The 17,819-nt window shown below is 41.1% G+C and overlaps 1 protein-coding gene across 3 annotated transcripts in view; it reads left to right on the forward strand.

The window, feature by feature from the left end:
* TBC1D12 (TBC1 domain family member 12) overlaps window positions 1-17,625 on the forward strand; it is a 96,040-nt gene extending 78,415 nt beyond the window's left edge. For all 3 annotated transcript variants that reach the window (XM_090057443.1, XM_090057444.1, XM_090057445.1), the window contains 6 exons: window positions 4,400-4,494; window positions 5,291-5,362; window positions 12,355-12,483; window positions 12,814-12,923; window positions 14,469-14,727; window positions 15,878-17,625. In XM_090057443.1, the coding sequence (XP_089913569.1) occupies window positions 4,400-4,494; window positions 5,291-5,362; window positions 12,355-12,483; window positions 12,814-12,923; window positions 14,469-14,727; window positions 15,878-15,946 (734 nt within the window). In that variant the 3' untranslated portion in view covers window positions 15,947-17,625. The remainder of the gene's footprint in view (window positions 1-4,399; window positions 4,495-5,290; window positions 5,363-12,354; window positions 12,484-12,813; window positions 12,924-14,468; window positions 14,728-15,877) is intronic.
* The last annotated feature ends 194 nt before the right edge of the window (window positions 17,626-17,819 follow it).

The raw sequence follows: 17,819 nt of genomic DNA on the forward strand, positions 1-17,819 counted from the left end.
ATCAATTCAGATTAAATGTTTCTACCTTCAAACTTTGTGTGCTTCAGGCCTGTTCTTTCTTTTAAAACATTGTTTTTTATAGCAGGTCACTGAATAGATAGATAGTTAATAGCACTCTTAATTTGAGGGATACCTGCAGGAAACCTTTTTGTGTTTAAAATATGAAATTCATTAAAAAATTAATTAATTTCCAAATGTGCATTTTCTTTTCTAAGCAAAATACTTAGTAACTTATTCCAGGACTCTGAAAGAGGAAGAGAAATTACTAGCTACATTTTATTGTGTACGTTTTGCTTTTCTTACGCTTGTCCAGGGAAGACTTCAACAAATGGCTGTGAAGTATCTGTCTGTGTTCCCTTTTTTATATCTTCAAGGGCAGGCAGATCCCCTGTGTTAGGTGAAAATTTTCTGTAGGAAGCTCAGAAAATACCAGAGGTTTGTTTTGTTTTTTTATTTATGTTAATGTGTTTGATTTATCCCTAATGTACTGAAAAAAATCATCCTTTCAGGATTTTCTAGAAAGCTATGCCCAAATATTTTTAAGTTATGTATGTGTGCATGTTTTTCCTGCCCACATATCTGATGCTTCCAATGTCTATCCAGTACTTCTTTTTATGAAATAGCATATAACAGTGAATACCCATGTTGTATCAATCTAGTGCATACAGGTTAATTTTATACAAACATTTTAATAAGAGAGCATTTAAATTCTAAATAACTTTTTGTAGGTCAGTAAGGCTTTTGTTTTCTTTCCTTTTAATGCTGTGTTAACTTGGAATAAATTGTAGAACTTCCTTATAGAGTTAATTGTCCATATACCTAGTCCTATTTAGGCATGTCTCATGACCCTAAACAGTGACCCCTTAGCACTATCTGTAGTGCTTCAGCCCTGCCTCTGCTGCAGTGAAGGGCAGTGCACGCTTTATATTCTTTAGTTCCTCTTAGCTGGAGCATTTCTTCATCAGTCTGCTTTGTGGTCTGTGCGCTACTCAACCCATGTAATTCTTCGTTTATTGTTGATTTCATTACCTTATAGTTTTGTTCTTCATTAGTTACCTTTTAGTTATCCCTTCTTTCCTTAAAACATTTTTCAGAGTGCATGGAGGTTGCAGCCTCCAGGTTAGTATCCTTGAGCGCCTATACACGTGCATCGGGGCTGTTTGGACATTACAGCGCATCGGAGCAGTCTTGTTTAATTGAGTCTGCTGGAGTGTAGTAATTTCCACGCTTCAGCAGACTCCAGTGTCTTGTGCATTAGTGTCCCCACACTGAAAAATGGCAGTGGGTGTGCTTTAATTACATTTCATTCAGGCTTTAGTTAAAGTGCCTCCACTGCCTTTTTTCAGCATGGGGACACTGATGCACAAGACACTCTGGGAGCCTTAAGTAGTGGCTCTTGGAGTGGCTCTAATTAAAGCACTCCACCTTCCCAGCCCCTCCTGCCTCATCCCATGTATAAATCCCCCTTGTTCCTACCATTGTTGTTACTTTTAGCTGCACTGCAGTGTTTCTTTTAGAGGCTAATTATCACCATTTTCATAGGGGCACAATTTCCTGATTTCACTGTGTGGTGACCTAGCCACCAAAATCACAATCTCCCAGATTTTGCAGTTGAGAGAGATTGCTTGAAGCAGGAGAAGCAGTGTTTAGAAGCGAGTCTTGCATCTTGGAGATGGAACCTAGGCAATTCTGCAACTCCTCCATGGCTCTTTGTTTCCTGTAGTTGAGAGATCTACAGGTGCAGTAGTCTTTGCTCAAAGACTAAGTGGTTCTCAACCTGTATAAAACTTGCAAGATTATCAAGAAGAGCCATCTTTTGTGATTCAGGCCTACCCCACCAGAGTTGTGGTGATTTTTCTGTAGCCTGCTTGTGCAGCTTTCTTGTTAGTGATCACTGTAAAGCGATTGAAAACTTGGAAGATCAATATGTAGCTTTTATTAACTGCCATGCCATTGCAGAAGCCTCAGCGCAAGATGCCATATTTGGCAGATATTTCGCTGTTTATATGTGCTTGTGTGTAGCTCTTGCTTTGGAGTTGTCCACAAGCAGTACTATGAAGTAAAATGCAGTTACTACCCAGTAACTGGAGTTCAAGACGTGTTCTTCAGTCTCGCTCTTCTCTCCTCTCTCTACCTCTCCATCACTCTTTTGTGCCCACCGCTGCCCCCCCCCCCCCCCCCCCCCCCCCCCCCCCCCGGAATCCCACTCTCCTTTTCTTTGAAGTAAGAGTTTGGGACTGTAGTAGAAAACTGAGGAGCAGGCATTGTATACCACCTATTATGTCTTCAGTGTGGCACGAAAAGGCAAAATGGCTCTAGTTAAAGCTCAGGGGCTTTGACCCACAAATGAGAATATGTATATGGACAGGACATCTTGTATTCCAGTTACTGGTAACTCCATTTTTCCATTCTACTTGCTTTATTTCAAACTTACTTGCTCCTTGTCATTTCTTGGCAGTCCTGTTTCTTACACTTGTCTTTAAAAAGATTAACATCAATTCATCAGGGCATTAAATGGCAGAGTGTTTGGCAGAGTGCTGGTGGTTGCTAGCTGCCAGTTCCTGAATTACTAATGTGAGAGTTGTTAATTCTGGTTTTCCATCATGATGCTGCCTACAGAGTCCCATTGTAGGAGTCTTGTGTGTTTAGCCATGTGGCCATGGAACAAATGCTGGCAGTTAGAGCTGCAGGAAGTAGGCTTGTGTCCACTGTTTTATAGAATAAATATTCTGCCTCTTCCAAATCGCTCTTCACCAACTTCCTTTTTTCTAGTGTGTGAATAAAAATTGTAATTGTGAATGGATGCAAATGCCATATTCACCTAAATCAAAGACAATCCTGAATTTAAGGTGACCCCTCAATCATTGGATTCTATACATGGAAATGATTATAAATTTGTTATAATTTTCCATGTATAGAATCCAGTTATTGTGGGGTTGTCTTAAATTCATCACACCCACTGCTGTAGTGGGGAAAGCAGTGCAAGGGGGTATGCATGGGGGGGTGGTATTAAGCAGCTTGTCACTTATCCATTCCTACTGCCTCTGCCTTCTTTCCCTCTTTACCCCCCACCCCTGCAGTTCTTGGGCCTGCCTCTGTGTCCCAGACTGAATCAGGGACAGAGCCTGTCAGAGTGGTGGAGCAAGCATAAGTTGGGAGGGAAGGGGACAGAGGCTGTGAGAGGAAGGCGGAGATGGGGGCAGGAGGCTCGAGATTGCTGGAGAGGCAGGCCACAACTGCGGCTTTGGCCCTGAGCCCAGGCTGGGGTTGGAACTGCAGCAGCTGCCTGCTGCCCACGCCACCCATATTCAAATCCAAGAAATGTTTTGGTTTTTTTTCCCCAGTGTTACTTATGGGGAGGGGGTTTCCTCTTGGATTCAGGTAAATGCAGTAAATCAATTGCTCAAATTTAGCCTAAGAAGTGTTTCTTTAGTTCTTAAAAATATGGGCCTCATGGTATTAGGTATTCTTGGGTTTTCCCAGAAATTGACCAAAACAAGACACTTGAGTCACTTAAATAAGGTTATGCTTACATTCTGGTAAATGTAGACAGGAAGTGGAGAGTTAAGAGCCAGAGAGGAGGTGGCAAGAAGGGAGATGACCAAATTGGAATAGGTTTGGGGGTGGAGAACAAACATGACTCATTGGCAGTCAGGGGTGTGGAGAAGGGAGTAAGAGGCATCCTTTAAACTGTAAGCATTGTATAGTGTGGAAATCAAGACAGCAGGAATGACCATAATTAAACTGTTCCTTGTTTCCTGTTGACCTGATGTAACTTGGAATTTGGATGAACTTCTGAATGTTTAGCAGGTAGAACTCTATTGGTTGGTTTGTTATTTTGTTTTTGTTTGTTTTTTGGTGAGACCAACCTACTAATTAATTGTTGTGACTATTTCGGATCTGGATACAGGGACAAAGCATTGTCCGTCAAGTTTGGGGATATAAAGATAGAATTTCTGGAGAGACTCCTGCCTCCTTTTTGTAATGGAGAAACTGTAGGCCTGATTTTAGTGGAAATCAGCATCCTGGATATCCCTTTCCTCTCTCTCCTAGCTGTTTCCTTTGCCCAGTCATACCTCTAGGCCTTGTACTGCTGCAGCTAGCCTCTTTTTTTCCCCTCCCAACTGGCACACTAAATCTGATTATATCTTCAAGTTTTGATGGTGGATGTTTTTTGTGTATGTATGCTACCTGCCAACTATTATTCAGAAAGTTTCCAGTTTTTATGTGTCCCAAACCCATAGCTCTCACTGTGTGGCTTTGTAGGAGTACAGTTTTGAAGAACGAGAATTGAAGATTCCCCACCTCTGCACTGTGGCAACTCCTTGACATGACTGCATGTGACTTGATCTTGTCTTGCATCTGTAAAGTACTTAGCTTCATAAATGTTTGTTTGCAGATGCAGGGGCATCTGCTGCTGATCGTGAGGCCAGCCTGGAACTAATTAAGTTGGATATATCCCGAACATTTCCATCTCTCTATATTTTTCAGAAGGTAAGGTGTTTTAAAATCAGTTTTTTGAACACACCCAATAATATTAAATAAACAAAACGTGATCCGTCCTGCGCCTGACCGTTCACAAACAAATAAGACTGTAAAACTAAGCAGCAAGAATATAAAACATTAATTGGCTCTTTTTCATGGTAATCTGTTTGCATCTGCTACATCTTTTTCAGTAAGAGAATAAACAGTGTGACATTCATTTCAATCAAATAATGAAGTCGTGCTGCCTAATAACTTAAATGAAAAGAGATTATTTCTTTCTTTGATAAATATATGCAGCTCTTGTTGATATGCATCAAGCTACTTGTTTGTAGCAAAAGGGGGGATGAACTCAACTGCTTCTGTGAAGTTGTCAAAAATAGGTAATCCTTACAATTTTTTTATTTTTTTGCGATACAGGCTATATAAATAGCTATGAAATCACAACCACATTGTGTTTATTTTAGCAGTTAATTTTTCTGAATTCATAGTCTATCCTGCATGGTCTGAGACAGAGCCTGTAGTGCCCTTTAAACATTTGCACCAAGTTTATTTTGCCTTGTAGAGCTGCAGCTTCTATGTATATAAAATATACATAATAATCATAGTATTTTGTGTTTCTTACTAGATTATTGGCTTGTAAATATTTGGAGGGGGGAGTTTATATAAATTTAGATTCTAAAACGGATTTCAGGAAATTCAGAAATCAACATACCTTGAGTCTTGACACAATATTTTGATTTGATTTGCCTAATTTAGATTGAATAACACTTTTCCAGAAATCTCAGTTTATCTGTTCCTTTTAAAGGGAGGTCCATATCATGATCTCCTGCATAGCGTCCTGGGAGCATATACGTGCTACAGACCTGATGTGGGATATGTAAGTATTTGTTTTGTACATTAACATGTTTTACCATGGTATAGCTACTAAAATTGAAGCATATTAGAGCTTTTCCTTTTCTAAATTTTAAATTAAGCTACCAGCACTTCTAAAAAAAAATAAACAAAAAAACCAACCAACCAAACAAACAAAAAAGTATAATTATTACAGTAATTTTTATGGTAATGATAACTCTAGGTCTTCTGGTTCGCAGATGTTCCTGCAAACATTCTTGTTAATGGAACTTTGTTGAAACTGATGTTTCCATATGAATACTTTATTTACAATTAACTTTTCCCAACAGAGTTTCTAACTTATCAAAAAACTTCAGACTGGCTTTTCCCCACCCTTAGATTTGTCTGTGGATCCTTTTTTCCACCATTATATCAAGGTTCTTTTTTTTTCTTCCCCCCATGTTACCTCAATATCTAGATGCACCCAGTGAAATTGTGATACTGGCAGCAAGTTAGCCCAGTACTTGAATATAAATGATAACCACAACAGCCCAATGTCTCTAGTTTTCACAAAAAATCAGTGGGTATCTTAGTGACTAAAAAGTCAATTTTGGGATTGACTGGATCTGTTGGAGACCAATGAAAAAATTTGCAGGCATTACAATTTCTACTAGGTTTTCAAGAAAACTTTTTTTTTTTAATTTTTTTTTTAACAGTATAAAAAGTTGTCCTTTCCCCAAAGATAGGTGTTACTGGAGCTATCCATGTCTGAATCACCTCAAGACTAAATTATGTGATGACTAAGAGTTTGGACATATGAACAATTTGTTGTTGAGTTACAACTGTCCATCAGCTGCTCCATGGGAACTGCTTATATGCATGCTTTTACACTGCAGTAAGTGTAAGTAAAAGGCAGTAGTTTTGTATTCAGTGAAAGCCATGGAAGGAAATCATGAGCTGGGATCCAGGTTTTCAGTTTCCCATGGAAAAACGGAGAAAACCATGGATTTCCCCCCATTTATCAGAAGAGAAATGGATTTTTCCTTTTAGCAGAAATACCCACAGGTTTCCCACTTCTACAAAGAGCTCTGCAGGCTGGCATAGTTCCAGCCTGCAAGAGCTTTTTGCAAAAATGGCAGCAAACTCCCAACCCTGTCTAGAGGAGTTGGGGGGGTGGGGGGGCAGGGCTTGAGATCATCAGCCGAGGCTTGGCTCAGACTCGCTGTTCTTCCTGGAGCCTGTAAGGTAATTGGGGCTTGCAGGCCGTCTCTGGCACGGTTGGGGGGTTGTGGGTCATGGATGGGGGGCACTGGCAGGGCTGGGGTGGGGACCCTGGTATGGGTGCTGGTGACTGCCAGAGCTGGAGGATGGAGTTGGGGGCTGTGGGAAAAGGCAGTGGGATAGGTGGGGGGCAGGGTGTAGGTATGTGGGTCGGGGCTGAGGGAGCAGAGAGGTGTAGGGGGAAGCCCCACAGGGAGGGCCTGCCCGGTCAGTGGCAAGTGGACAGGGAGCTGTGTGCTATTGGCCTGAGTGGGCTCTGCGCTTCCATATGTGGCTTCAGGGAAGCTGCACAAGGAAGCGTGGAGCCCACTTGTGCCAATAGTGTGCAGCTCCCAGTCCACGTGCTGCAGGCCGGACCAAGGTGGGCTTCATGCCTCCATTTGTAGCTTCCTGCAGGAGTGCAAGAAGCCCCACGAGGAGACATGCAGCCTGCTTGGGCCAGTAACATGCAGCTCCTGGACCCCATGCTGCAGGGTGGGCTGGGCAGGCTCCACACCTCCATGTGTAGCTTGCTGCACACATAGGTGTGGAGCCCACTCAGGCCAATAGTGTGCAGCTCCCATACCTACCCCCCTCTTTCCCTATACACACCTCTAACTTGCCTACAAACCCCATACTCTCATGCCCACACCCCCACATACTGTGAATCCACCTCTAACACCTTCACAGATCCCACCCCCCATCCACACAAAGTACCTGCATATATTTCTAAAGAAGGTTCAAATAGTGTTATATTTAGTTTAATTTGTGGGGCAAAAAAAATGCATAGTTTTGAGCTTTTCTGCACATTATTTTGAATTTTTCTGCACATAATTCCCTGGGTTGTACAGAGTGATCTCGGCTGCGGCCACAGCCCCCCCGCCCCCACCTGCCTAGAGACTTCTTCACAGCCCTCTACCTCAAGCCTTCCACTTGTTCACAGCCCCTGCAGGCATGTGCCTGGAGTTTCCCATTGTTCCACAGATCCTAGGAGCCTGCCTGCCCCATTCCTCCTCCACCTCCTACATGCTACAACTGCATAAAGTGTTAAGCAGGCTTTGGAAGTGGGCATTTGGAACTAGTTGACCTTAAGTGGTTGTAAGAGTCCACTAAGAAAGCAGTAGTATTTATTTACAGCTGTTTATGTACATTTAACTCCATTCTCTGTTAAGCATGTAGGCTAAAGGAGTGAAAGAGAAAAAAGTGTGATAGAAATTGCAGGATTTGCGATAGAGCAGCCACAGTTGGACACACACAGCTGTGGGGACGGCCACAGTTGGACATGCATCCTGGTGCATGGGGGGAGCTGCTGCCGGGAAGGAGTGAGTGAGGGGCACTGGTGGGGTAGGGGGTGGGGATGGGAGGTTGTGGCTAGGGAGTGAAGGGCAATGGTATATCTCGGCTGCTCAGCATCACACAGCAGTGTGGGGGGCAACCACAGCTGGACCCATGTCCTGGTAAGTGAGGGGTCAGCAAAAGCTCATTTTTTTTTTTCCATGATGGAAAAACCCCAAATCAAATATGAAATTTATAATCATTTAGAATTTATTCTGTTATAGTGATTTGAAGTACTAGTAGGCTTCCAAATTGTTTTAACATGGTAAATATATCAATAAAACATTGTGTTCAGCTGATACCCATACAGTTGACATACCCATATACATAGCAGTCTTCCATTTTAATCACTGATTTTGGGTTTTAATTAAGGAATTTGCAACTTCTTATCAGGGAAATCCAGGATCCCTGATCATGAGAGGGAGAAGGAAAATAAAGGAAATGAAAACATCTGTGGAATGCAGCCTAATATCTACTTAATAAACCAGAAGTTCATGCTTTCCTCAGTTTTCTAACAGTGATTTGAAATCTAGAATCTCAAGTATGTAATCTCAAGTGTGCAGCTCCCGGTTCACGTGCTGGAGGCCGGACCGAGTGGGCTTGAGAGTATTTCTGACTACTATGCAGGGAGTGTCTCTCTTTTTATTAAGAGCAAATGCTAAGGGTAAAGACAGGAATTGCATTTTAGTGGGACATGCCTTTCTCCTAGAAGCTGGGAGTGTACAGATGTTTTCTGTGGGAGAAACTGGACAAATATTTCATATCCAGAAGAAAGACCTTCCTCTTTCAACAGGAAAGATCTTGTCTGAAGGAATTCCTTGAGCAGGAATGTAGGTTGTAGCTGTGTTGGTCTAAGGACATAGGCGGACAATGTTCTTTAGGTAAATCTGATTTATCCTTTATTAGACCAACTCAAGAAGAATTTTTCCAATTATTTAGCAAGGTTTCAGGCAAATGCCCTTTGTTAGGCTGAGGCAGCACTTGCACACCAAAAATCTATCAAAGACAGGAATACCCAGTTACCTGTGGGGACACGTTGCTCACAAGAAAACAACTCTCTTTCCAATCTCTCAGTTCTAATCCTCAAAGGGAATTTACAAAATGCTTTCTACAGATGAGCCCATGAACTTCACTTCACCAATTTACTGGATACAAAAAATCATGGACTAAATGTATCAGGATTCATGGTAGAGGTGATATCTTTTATTAGACCAACTAGTCCTGATTGCTTTTTCCTCTAGACCAATACGCCTACAATCCGGATACCTGGACTAAATATAGACATTGGATTTATGACACATTATAACCTGCCTAACATCTGACTCCCCAGGTAAACCCTCCACTTTTACCAGCTTCTTGTTCCCTTCCCACCCCCCAACTGTCTCATCCTTTGATAATAGCTCCTTTCACTTTCCCTTCCCCCTCCAACCCTTTCTCTCACATACTGACCACCTCAATTTACATTTTAACTGACTGGCTTTCTTGCATGTGTACTGGCCTCTGGCTGCATTACCACTCCATCCAGGAAGAGCGCAGACCATCTGCAGATGCTTCCTCAGCCTGACAAAGGTGTTTGTGCCCACAAGCTTGCTAAGAAGAATTTTTCCAACTATTTGAGTTAGTCTAATAAAAGATATTGGATTTACCCAAAGAAACTTGAGCAGGAATGAGTGCTTGTACCTTAGAGACCAGGAGTGAAGCAGGGAAAAATGCTCCCTTGTAATCTCCTGACCAGGGATGACCCTTGTCTGGGGAACACGGAGGGAACAGCAACTGCTCCACTCCTCCCAGGCACCAAGAGGACTAAATCCAGTTTGGGGAGGTGGGAGGAGCAGCAGCTGCTTTGTTCTTCTCTGGGGCCACAAGGAGTGGAGCAGCAAGGGAAGGTACCCTGTGCCTTCACTAGACTAGGTTCAGCCAGATCTGGGGAGTCTGTGGAGCACTTGCTGCTCTGCTTGCCTTGGGGACTGGGAGTGGAGTGGCATGCCAGGGAAAGGTTCCTTGCATCTTCGCTGGAGTGAGGTGACGCTAGTGTGGGAAACATGGGGATATAGAGGCTGCTCAGCTCCTTCCAGGGACCAGGAGGAGTGAGCAGTACCTGGTCCTCTGCTTTTATCTGTCCACGGTCACCTAGTCTAGGCACATGTGCAGAGCAGGGAACAGGGCAGCTGCAGGCTGGAACATCTATATGTCGTGTGCCCGTCCCTCCCTCCCCCCCACCTTTGTCCCAGAAACTTGCAGCACTAGAAATGAATGCCTGTCCTTGGCTTAAATTACCACTTCCACTTGCTACAAGGTTATGAGCATGCATGTATTCAGCTGTTGTGGAACATTTGATGTATGGTAAAGCCTTGCTGCTTTTTACCTATGGTAAATGTATGTCCATACTTTCCAGCTCTTTCCAATGGACTGTCCTTCAAAACCATCAAAGCAACAGTTAGCATTTGGTGCACTTGCTTGGGGCTCTGCATTAGCTGTCCAGTCTGAACTTGGATGATGTTCAAGGTGGTTTCAACTTTTAACTTTAAATTATCCAGAACCCATTTTTCAGGTGACTTGTTCATTGGAGTTACAAACTGCAGAAGTGGAATTCTTAAAAGGCAAATGAGTGCTTCTTAGTCCTTTTGCTTTGGAATTTGTTCTTACTGGAATCTAGTCGGTTAGCCTGGCTGGCTGCTTTTGGCCATGCTTTGCACTAATATTGGTAATAGTGCTAAAGCGTTGTTTGTAATCTCATGATTTATTCGTCAAGTGGAAAAGTTAGACTTGGTGTATGTGATATTATCTTTCCTACTTGGTTTAAATATTCATTGTTCTTTAATGTTCTTTAACTGTGGGCAAAAGCCAGCCTGATAAGTACCTTTAGAAATGAATGCTATAATCTTCATTGAAGCTAAACATACACTTGTTCTCATGTCATTAGAATAATTTCAAATCAGAAGTTGTTAGGCATTATCAACAATCAACCTCATTAATATTCTGTAGTGTTGCTGCTTTCTGGAAATTTAAAGCTAGTTATCAGAAGTAGAAAAAGTAAAAGTGCACTGGTCTGATACTGGACCGGCACTGATTATAAAGAAAATTGGCTACATTGGAAATTGGCTAATGTGGCCGATAACTGGCCCATGCATGCGCTAAGCCACAGAGCAGCACATAGGCAATGAGGAGCACAGCCCAGCAGCTTGGAGAGCTGCATGCAGCTGTTAAGTCTGCTGTGGTGGATGGGAGTGGGGAGGGAAGGGCTGTGTGGAAGGGGGGTAAATCAAAGACGCTGCAGTGAGGGAAGGAATGGGGCATGTGCTGCCCAGCTGGGGTGGGATGCAAGGATGGAGCTGCAGCTTGTCCGGGGGTGGATCCTGCCGCTGTGCACACCTGAGGAGGTCGGGGCGGAGGGGAGGGGAAGGTGTGTGATCCCCAGATTTACATGGGGTGGGGCAGGCTGCAGCTGTGGGCTGGGGCCGGGGCTGTGCCAGGCTCTTTCCGGGGGGGAGGGGTTGGGCCAAGCTGTGCTTGGGGTGGGTGATGGCAGCGCTGGGAGGTGGAGCTACAGCGAATTTTGGGGTGGCTGCAGCCCCAGCCCGCAGCAGTGAGAGCTGGCCCACTCTCCCTGCACCCGCTGGACAAACTGTGGTTTCTCCCATGCCCACCCTGCCCCAGCTGGGCACCTCTTGTCCCTGTCCCTGCCTCACTCCCTCCCTCACTGCAGGGGCCTCAATCTGTCCCCCCATGCCCCTTCCCTGCTCCCCCACCCCTTCCACCTTAACAGACTTACCAGCCAGACACTGTTCTTCAAGCTGCTGGGCTGTGCATCGGAAATGGGATCAGTATTGGCCAATAAGCCTCCTTAAAAATTGGCTGTTGGTATCGGCCCTAAACTTCTCTATTGGTGCACCCCTAAGAAAAAGGGTATGAAATTTTAAATACAGCTAATTTCTTAGTAGATAGATGGGGTAGGATACATGTGTCCCAAGTACTGTTGGTTAATGGGATTTGTCTCAGTTTACTGTACTGAGGTATTGCCTCCATTCTACTGTGATCAGCTGTGTATGAAAATTTTTCCTCATGATTCTTTTACCCTCACTGACTAAAGGGTCTGGGCAGTGCAAAACTTAGACCACCTTTTGATTACACAGGACCTGCTAGAGTCCAGCTGTTCATGGAACTCCATATCAGATGTCCACAACGTGCGTCTTCAGAAAGTGCCTGATTTTTCTTGGAAATTATATTGCTGGTGTTTTTTGGTAGATAGATAGAGAATCTTGTAAATTTGTTGCTCTCTTAATATTAAATATGTTTCTTTTACTTAGTCTAATTGTTTATGTAACTCTAGTGGCTAGTGGTTTTTAACGACATTTAGGAGTTCAGAAATATTTGTATTTACAAACATCTAAGAGGTGCCTGGCTTCTCTATCTTGTGTGCTTACTTGCTTCCCCCCACCTAAGGTACAAGGGATGTCTTTCATTGCTGCTGTACTCATTCTCAATCTGGAAGAGGCAGATGCTTTCATTGCCTTTGCTAACCTCCTGAACAAGCCATGCCAGCTAGCCTTCTTCCGTGTGGATCACAGCATGGTATGTGTACAGTTTCTAAAATATTTTAATATTATCTTCATTGAAACTTTCTTCTTTGATTTGGAACATATTCCTGAAATTAGTGATCTGCTAGTGCTTCTTTGGAATAATGGATTATTTAAACCAATGGGTAGAAAATCAAATTAGTGCATTTAATTACTCAAGACATTAAAAAAAAAATACTTCCTTTATGTTTCTTGAGGAAAAAGCCAAAGTAAGTTTATTCTTTGGATCTACGTGGCTATGTTGGAAGGTTAAGCTTTCATTTTATTGATAATTTTATTCTGCTGGAGGTCACTTTTTAGTAAGCACTTATGTTTCCCTGTACAGATGCTGAAATATTTTGCAGCTTTTGAAGTTTTCTTTGAAGAAAATCTCCCTAAACTGTTTCTTCATTTCAAATCATACAATCTAACTCCAGACATATACTTGATAGACTGGTAAGTTGGTAACATGCATCAGTTCTGGATAAGCTATATGCAAATTGCTGTAGCCATATTTAATTTCAAGGATATTGTTTTCAAATTTTGTTCTTCACTTGTATGTACTTAGTGGAAGCAGGGTCTGACTGTAAGGAGAGAGGGAAGGGGTTGCCAGCAGAAAAAGTTGGGGTTGGGGGGGTGGAGAGTAAAGGGGCTACCTGACTCCCTCCCCCAGATTTATTTTTCCTACTGTAGCAATGGGAAGGGGACAAATTCAAGGCAAACTTCCAATAACTAGATTCTATCCCTGGAAAAATTAAAACAAATCTCCATATATAGAACCTAATTAATAATCGGGGGTCATCTTACAATCACAGTTGTCTTCTAATCAAGTAAATACAGTAATTGGAATCCATTCAGGTTGCTTGCCTTTGAAATGAACTGTAGGGCACCGATTGCAGTCAGCTGGCAAGACCACATCAGAAGCAATATTAGCACAAAAGTGATCGAAAAGAATTGCTCGTGCAACCGTAAAAAGGATCCTCCATCTTAGATGAAAGATAACTGTTTACTAAAGACCAGGTTCTTCAGCCTTATCAAAATCAAAAAGCAGAGGCAGACTGTACAAGAAAATGGAGAGAGAACAGAATGCTGGGAAATAAAGACACTATATGCTGATATGGAAGCCAGACTGTAATAGAGAACTAGAGAGCGCAAGTCAACCCTATGGTTGCTAGACTATGGGACAGAGGAATGAATCTACTTGATGCAGGATTGTGTTCCTAGGTCCTAATACACATCAATTACAATGACCCCATTCAGGCAACTGTTTTTAAAAAAATAATTAAAAAAAGCATTTTACTGAAGTGAGTCATCAAGGATTCAGCAATCTCCAAAACCAACCAAAAATTACATGAACATGTATCAAGGGAACACTTTCTAAAATGAATCAAAATTACAGCTACTCATTGCACATCAACTCAATATTTTTGTCTTTAACAGCCAAAGCCTGCAGCAGTTTCAAAAAAACCCAAAACTGCTGCAAGTTTTAGCACAGGTACTCCATAAGCACACTTTTGAGTAGCACTTTGACACCTACTTAAATATATAGTACAAACTATGCATGATATTTAGTACAAAGCCAAAGGTTTAGGATTTATCAGTTCATTGAGCTGCGCCCCATCAGTCAACAGTATTTCAAGGCACAGTGACCCTACAGCTCGGCTCCGCTCACTGTGTGTATATACTCCAGAATACATCCCCTGTCTGCCCCACCCCCCACACAAAGGATCCATGTACTAATTAGCCCTTGCTTACCCACTCATTGGAATTGGGTGATTTTTCAGGGACCTTCAAAAAGCCCTGGGATATGCTAAAATTTAAAACTGTAGCGGTTTGAAATAATTTATTAATGGTAATAAACCCTAAATAGTGTATTGCTTTTGAAAGTGAATACTAACTTGTCACCTGACAATTTTCAGCTAAAAGTTGAGACTAGATTTTAAAATGTATTTCCAAAGCAGATGCAATGTCACTAACCAGTAAACCTTTGCAAAATTCTAGGATCTTCACCCTCTACAGTAAATCACTACCACTTGATCTGGCCTGTCGAGTCTGGGATGTCTTTTGTAGAGACGGAGAAGAATTTTTGTTTAGGACAGGGTTAGGAATCCTTCGATTATATGAAGATATCCTCCTACAGATGGACTTCATTCATATAGCACAGTTTCTAACAAAACTGCCTGAAGATATCACATCAGAAAAACTTTTTAGTTGTATTGCAGCTATCCAGATGCAGAACAGTAACAAAAAATGGGCACAGGTGAGTGGTTGTGTTTCTCAGAATAAATTGATGTAGCTAGTATAACACCAAAACCTGGTGGGTAACTTCACTATAGATCCTGCTTTGTGCTGGAAGTCTGCTTTCCAGTGGGGGAACAACACAACATCCAGGGTTATCGTTGAATGGACATGGTTTCACTTAGAGCATATTTTACTTGCATGTTTAAATAGCAGCTCATTTTTTGTTTATGGAGACGGATGGCTTGCTACTCTTCCATTGAAAAATACCTTGAAAATGGAAATCACTACCTCCTTCGGTTATAGAGCTCTAGAAGGGAAACAGTAGAATGGTGGGGAATCTTTACATTGTTACATAGATTTCTTTTTCATGTAAGAGCAAGAGCAGCAAGGAAATAGTCACTTAGATCCATATTTTCTAACCGGACTATATTCAGCCCCTGAATTTGATGAAGCATAGGATATATAGTAAATTATTATGAAGGGCTCATTTCAGCAATTTTTTCTCCCACTCAATGCAGTTTTCAAAGTTATGACACTTTGATCTCTTGTGAGTTTCTGTAGTTAAGAGCTGCAAATAATTTTTACTATAGTTGAATCCAAAGTCTTTCTGTAACATTCTTAGGGTAAAAGCTTTTGTTTTAAGATGCAGTGTTTTCAGCTGCTGCTGCTGAAACCTGTCTCAAACCGTGAAAAGGGACTGGGTTTGGGGGAAACTCATTTTTGATGGCCCAGGTCTGTTGGTCACCTGAAGAATGTGGAACAAATTCATAAATGAAGCAGTAGTAAGTGCTGGCCTAGGCTATTGCATTTTGAGTGCCAGCATCTGACACATCAATGCTGTATGCTTTTTTTTGCGTGAAGCTGAGTCTGTGGGAGAATTTTGTAGGATGGGAGAGAGTAAGAAGTGCCCTGAGTGTAACCAGCAGGAATCAGTGTATAAGTGATGTCCAGTCTTTCATTCTTGGGGATCTGGTAATTATAACATTGGACCTAAATCTTAGAAATTGTGAAAACCTTTGGGATCCCTAAGTTTTTACAATGGTTGTAAATAATTTCAATTATGAAAAGATTTGGTATTATGCTTTTACAAATGGTAGTGGACACTGTGATAAATGCTTATTCAATATTTGATGTTTTTAACTTGTGATTCATTTAACCTACATTTCTAGGTGTTTGCCTCACTAATGAAGGACAACAAAGAAGGAGACAAGAATCATAGCCCAGCACTAAAAAGCTAATCTCCATAATTTAGAGGTCAATTGAAAATGTAGAAAACCACTTGATGAATAAAAAGGAAATTTCACAGCATTTTGATGTGAAAACCACTATAGACAAGAGCTTAAACACAAAGAGAGAGACAGTATTTGACTCTGAATGGAGTGGCAGAAACTGATAAAATTGTCACCATTTTGCCAGTATTAGTTTTTTTGTGGGAAGATTGTTTTCACAAAGACAACAGAATACTAAAACCTATGAAACTGAGAAAGTGGGGGAATACATATTTAATATTTTAAAAGAATCAGCTTAATGCAATAAACATTTGTAATAACTTCTGTTGGTACTTAAAAGTTTGAGACATAACTTTTTTTACAAATACCACAAAGGCACTTTTTGGGGACAAGGAATGTGAAGGAAATATTTAATATTAAGGCCCAAAAACTGCTATCTGAACCAAACACTTTCATACAAATATTACCTCCAAAATTAATGAGATGAAAAATATTGTGGACCAAAAGAGTTTGTTTGGTATGTTTGTGTCAGATAACATGAGGTTTTGGTGGGGTACGTCTTAATTAGCTATTTAAGTTCAGCTTCATTCTTCAGTTTAGGCAAATGTAATTAACTCAGGAACTGCAAAAGTATTGTGTGCCCAATCCTGCTATAGCAAAAATCCTACTGGTTTATGTAGGGGCTACTATTTGCAGCCTATAATCTCTAAATAACAGATTACTTTGAGCCTTTGTTTTCTGAAGTATTGGTTGTGCAGTTTACATTGGTTAAGACCTTAAATGGGCATTCCACACACAGATTTTGCCACAGGAGGAGTGTTAGCTAGTTGAGGTATTCATAATAAAATTAATGGTTCACTTGTATGTGGTGGTAAACACTAGAAAAACTGACAAGTACTAGTCATGATAGTCCTTGTGTGTTTGAAAGAGCACTGATCTTGAAAATTACAGTCCAGGAAAAATGCAGACATGGGATTAGTTTTCTAAATTTTTTTTATAATGTGCAATACTGAAGAATTCAGAAAGTGCATTGTTTAATGATACTTTGGGGTTATTTGTTCAGGGTTTGTTTTTTTTTATTATTTTCTACCCAGGCTATAAGATCATACTACACACATCACAAACAGATATTTCAACATTTCCTGTTCTCTATAATACTGTAAAACAGAATTTTTGTTCTGGGGGTTGGAAAATGAAAGAAACACTTGCTCTTTCTCAGTCCATTTTTAATAGTATTTAATGTAAATAAAATGCTTACATGTGATTTTTTTTTTTTTTTTTTTTTTTTTTGTAACTGGTCTCTGTGAAATTAAGTCAAATTAATCATTGCCTATTTTAAATTTGGGAGGTTTTTCAGTTGTCCAGTGTTAACAGAAGTCTGCATAATTTATTTGGGTTAAAGATTTGAATTAGTGTGGTGTAACTTATGTTGCTATCTGGTTTAAAACTACATTTAAATATACTACTCAAACATGCAATTTGAAGTTAAAATGTCTGAGACTTTTCTTAACTTCTGTATACACTACTGTAATTGGATCTAATTTGTCTTCTATTTTTGTGTTCTCTTGTACAGTTTTCTTACTTTTCAAGTATAAACTTGTATATATTATTGTACATAGAAGGAATCTGGCCTTCATTTAAGACCACTAGTAACAATTCCTGTGTAAATAAAACTCATAGCAAAAAAAGTACTGGTGTCTTTGCTTTCCCCCTCACCCCCCCCCCACTTCTTTTTGGAACATCCTCAATACTGCTGAATGGTTTTACCTAAAAAATATTCCCTTATAGCGTTTTAGTTGTAACTCTGCTGGTTTAAGCACATAGGCAGGCAAGGTTTTCTGAGTAGATGTGATATCTTTTATTAGACCAACTGAGTAGTTAG

This window comes from Crocodylus siamensis, chromosome 7 (genome assembly GCF_052110815.1).
Source record: "Crocodylus siamensis isolate JL-2025a chromosome 7, ASM5211081v1, whole genome shotgun sequence".
NCBI classification, from domain to species: Eukaryota; Metazoa; Chordata; order Crocodylia; family Crocodylidae; genus Crocodylus; species Crocodylus siamensis.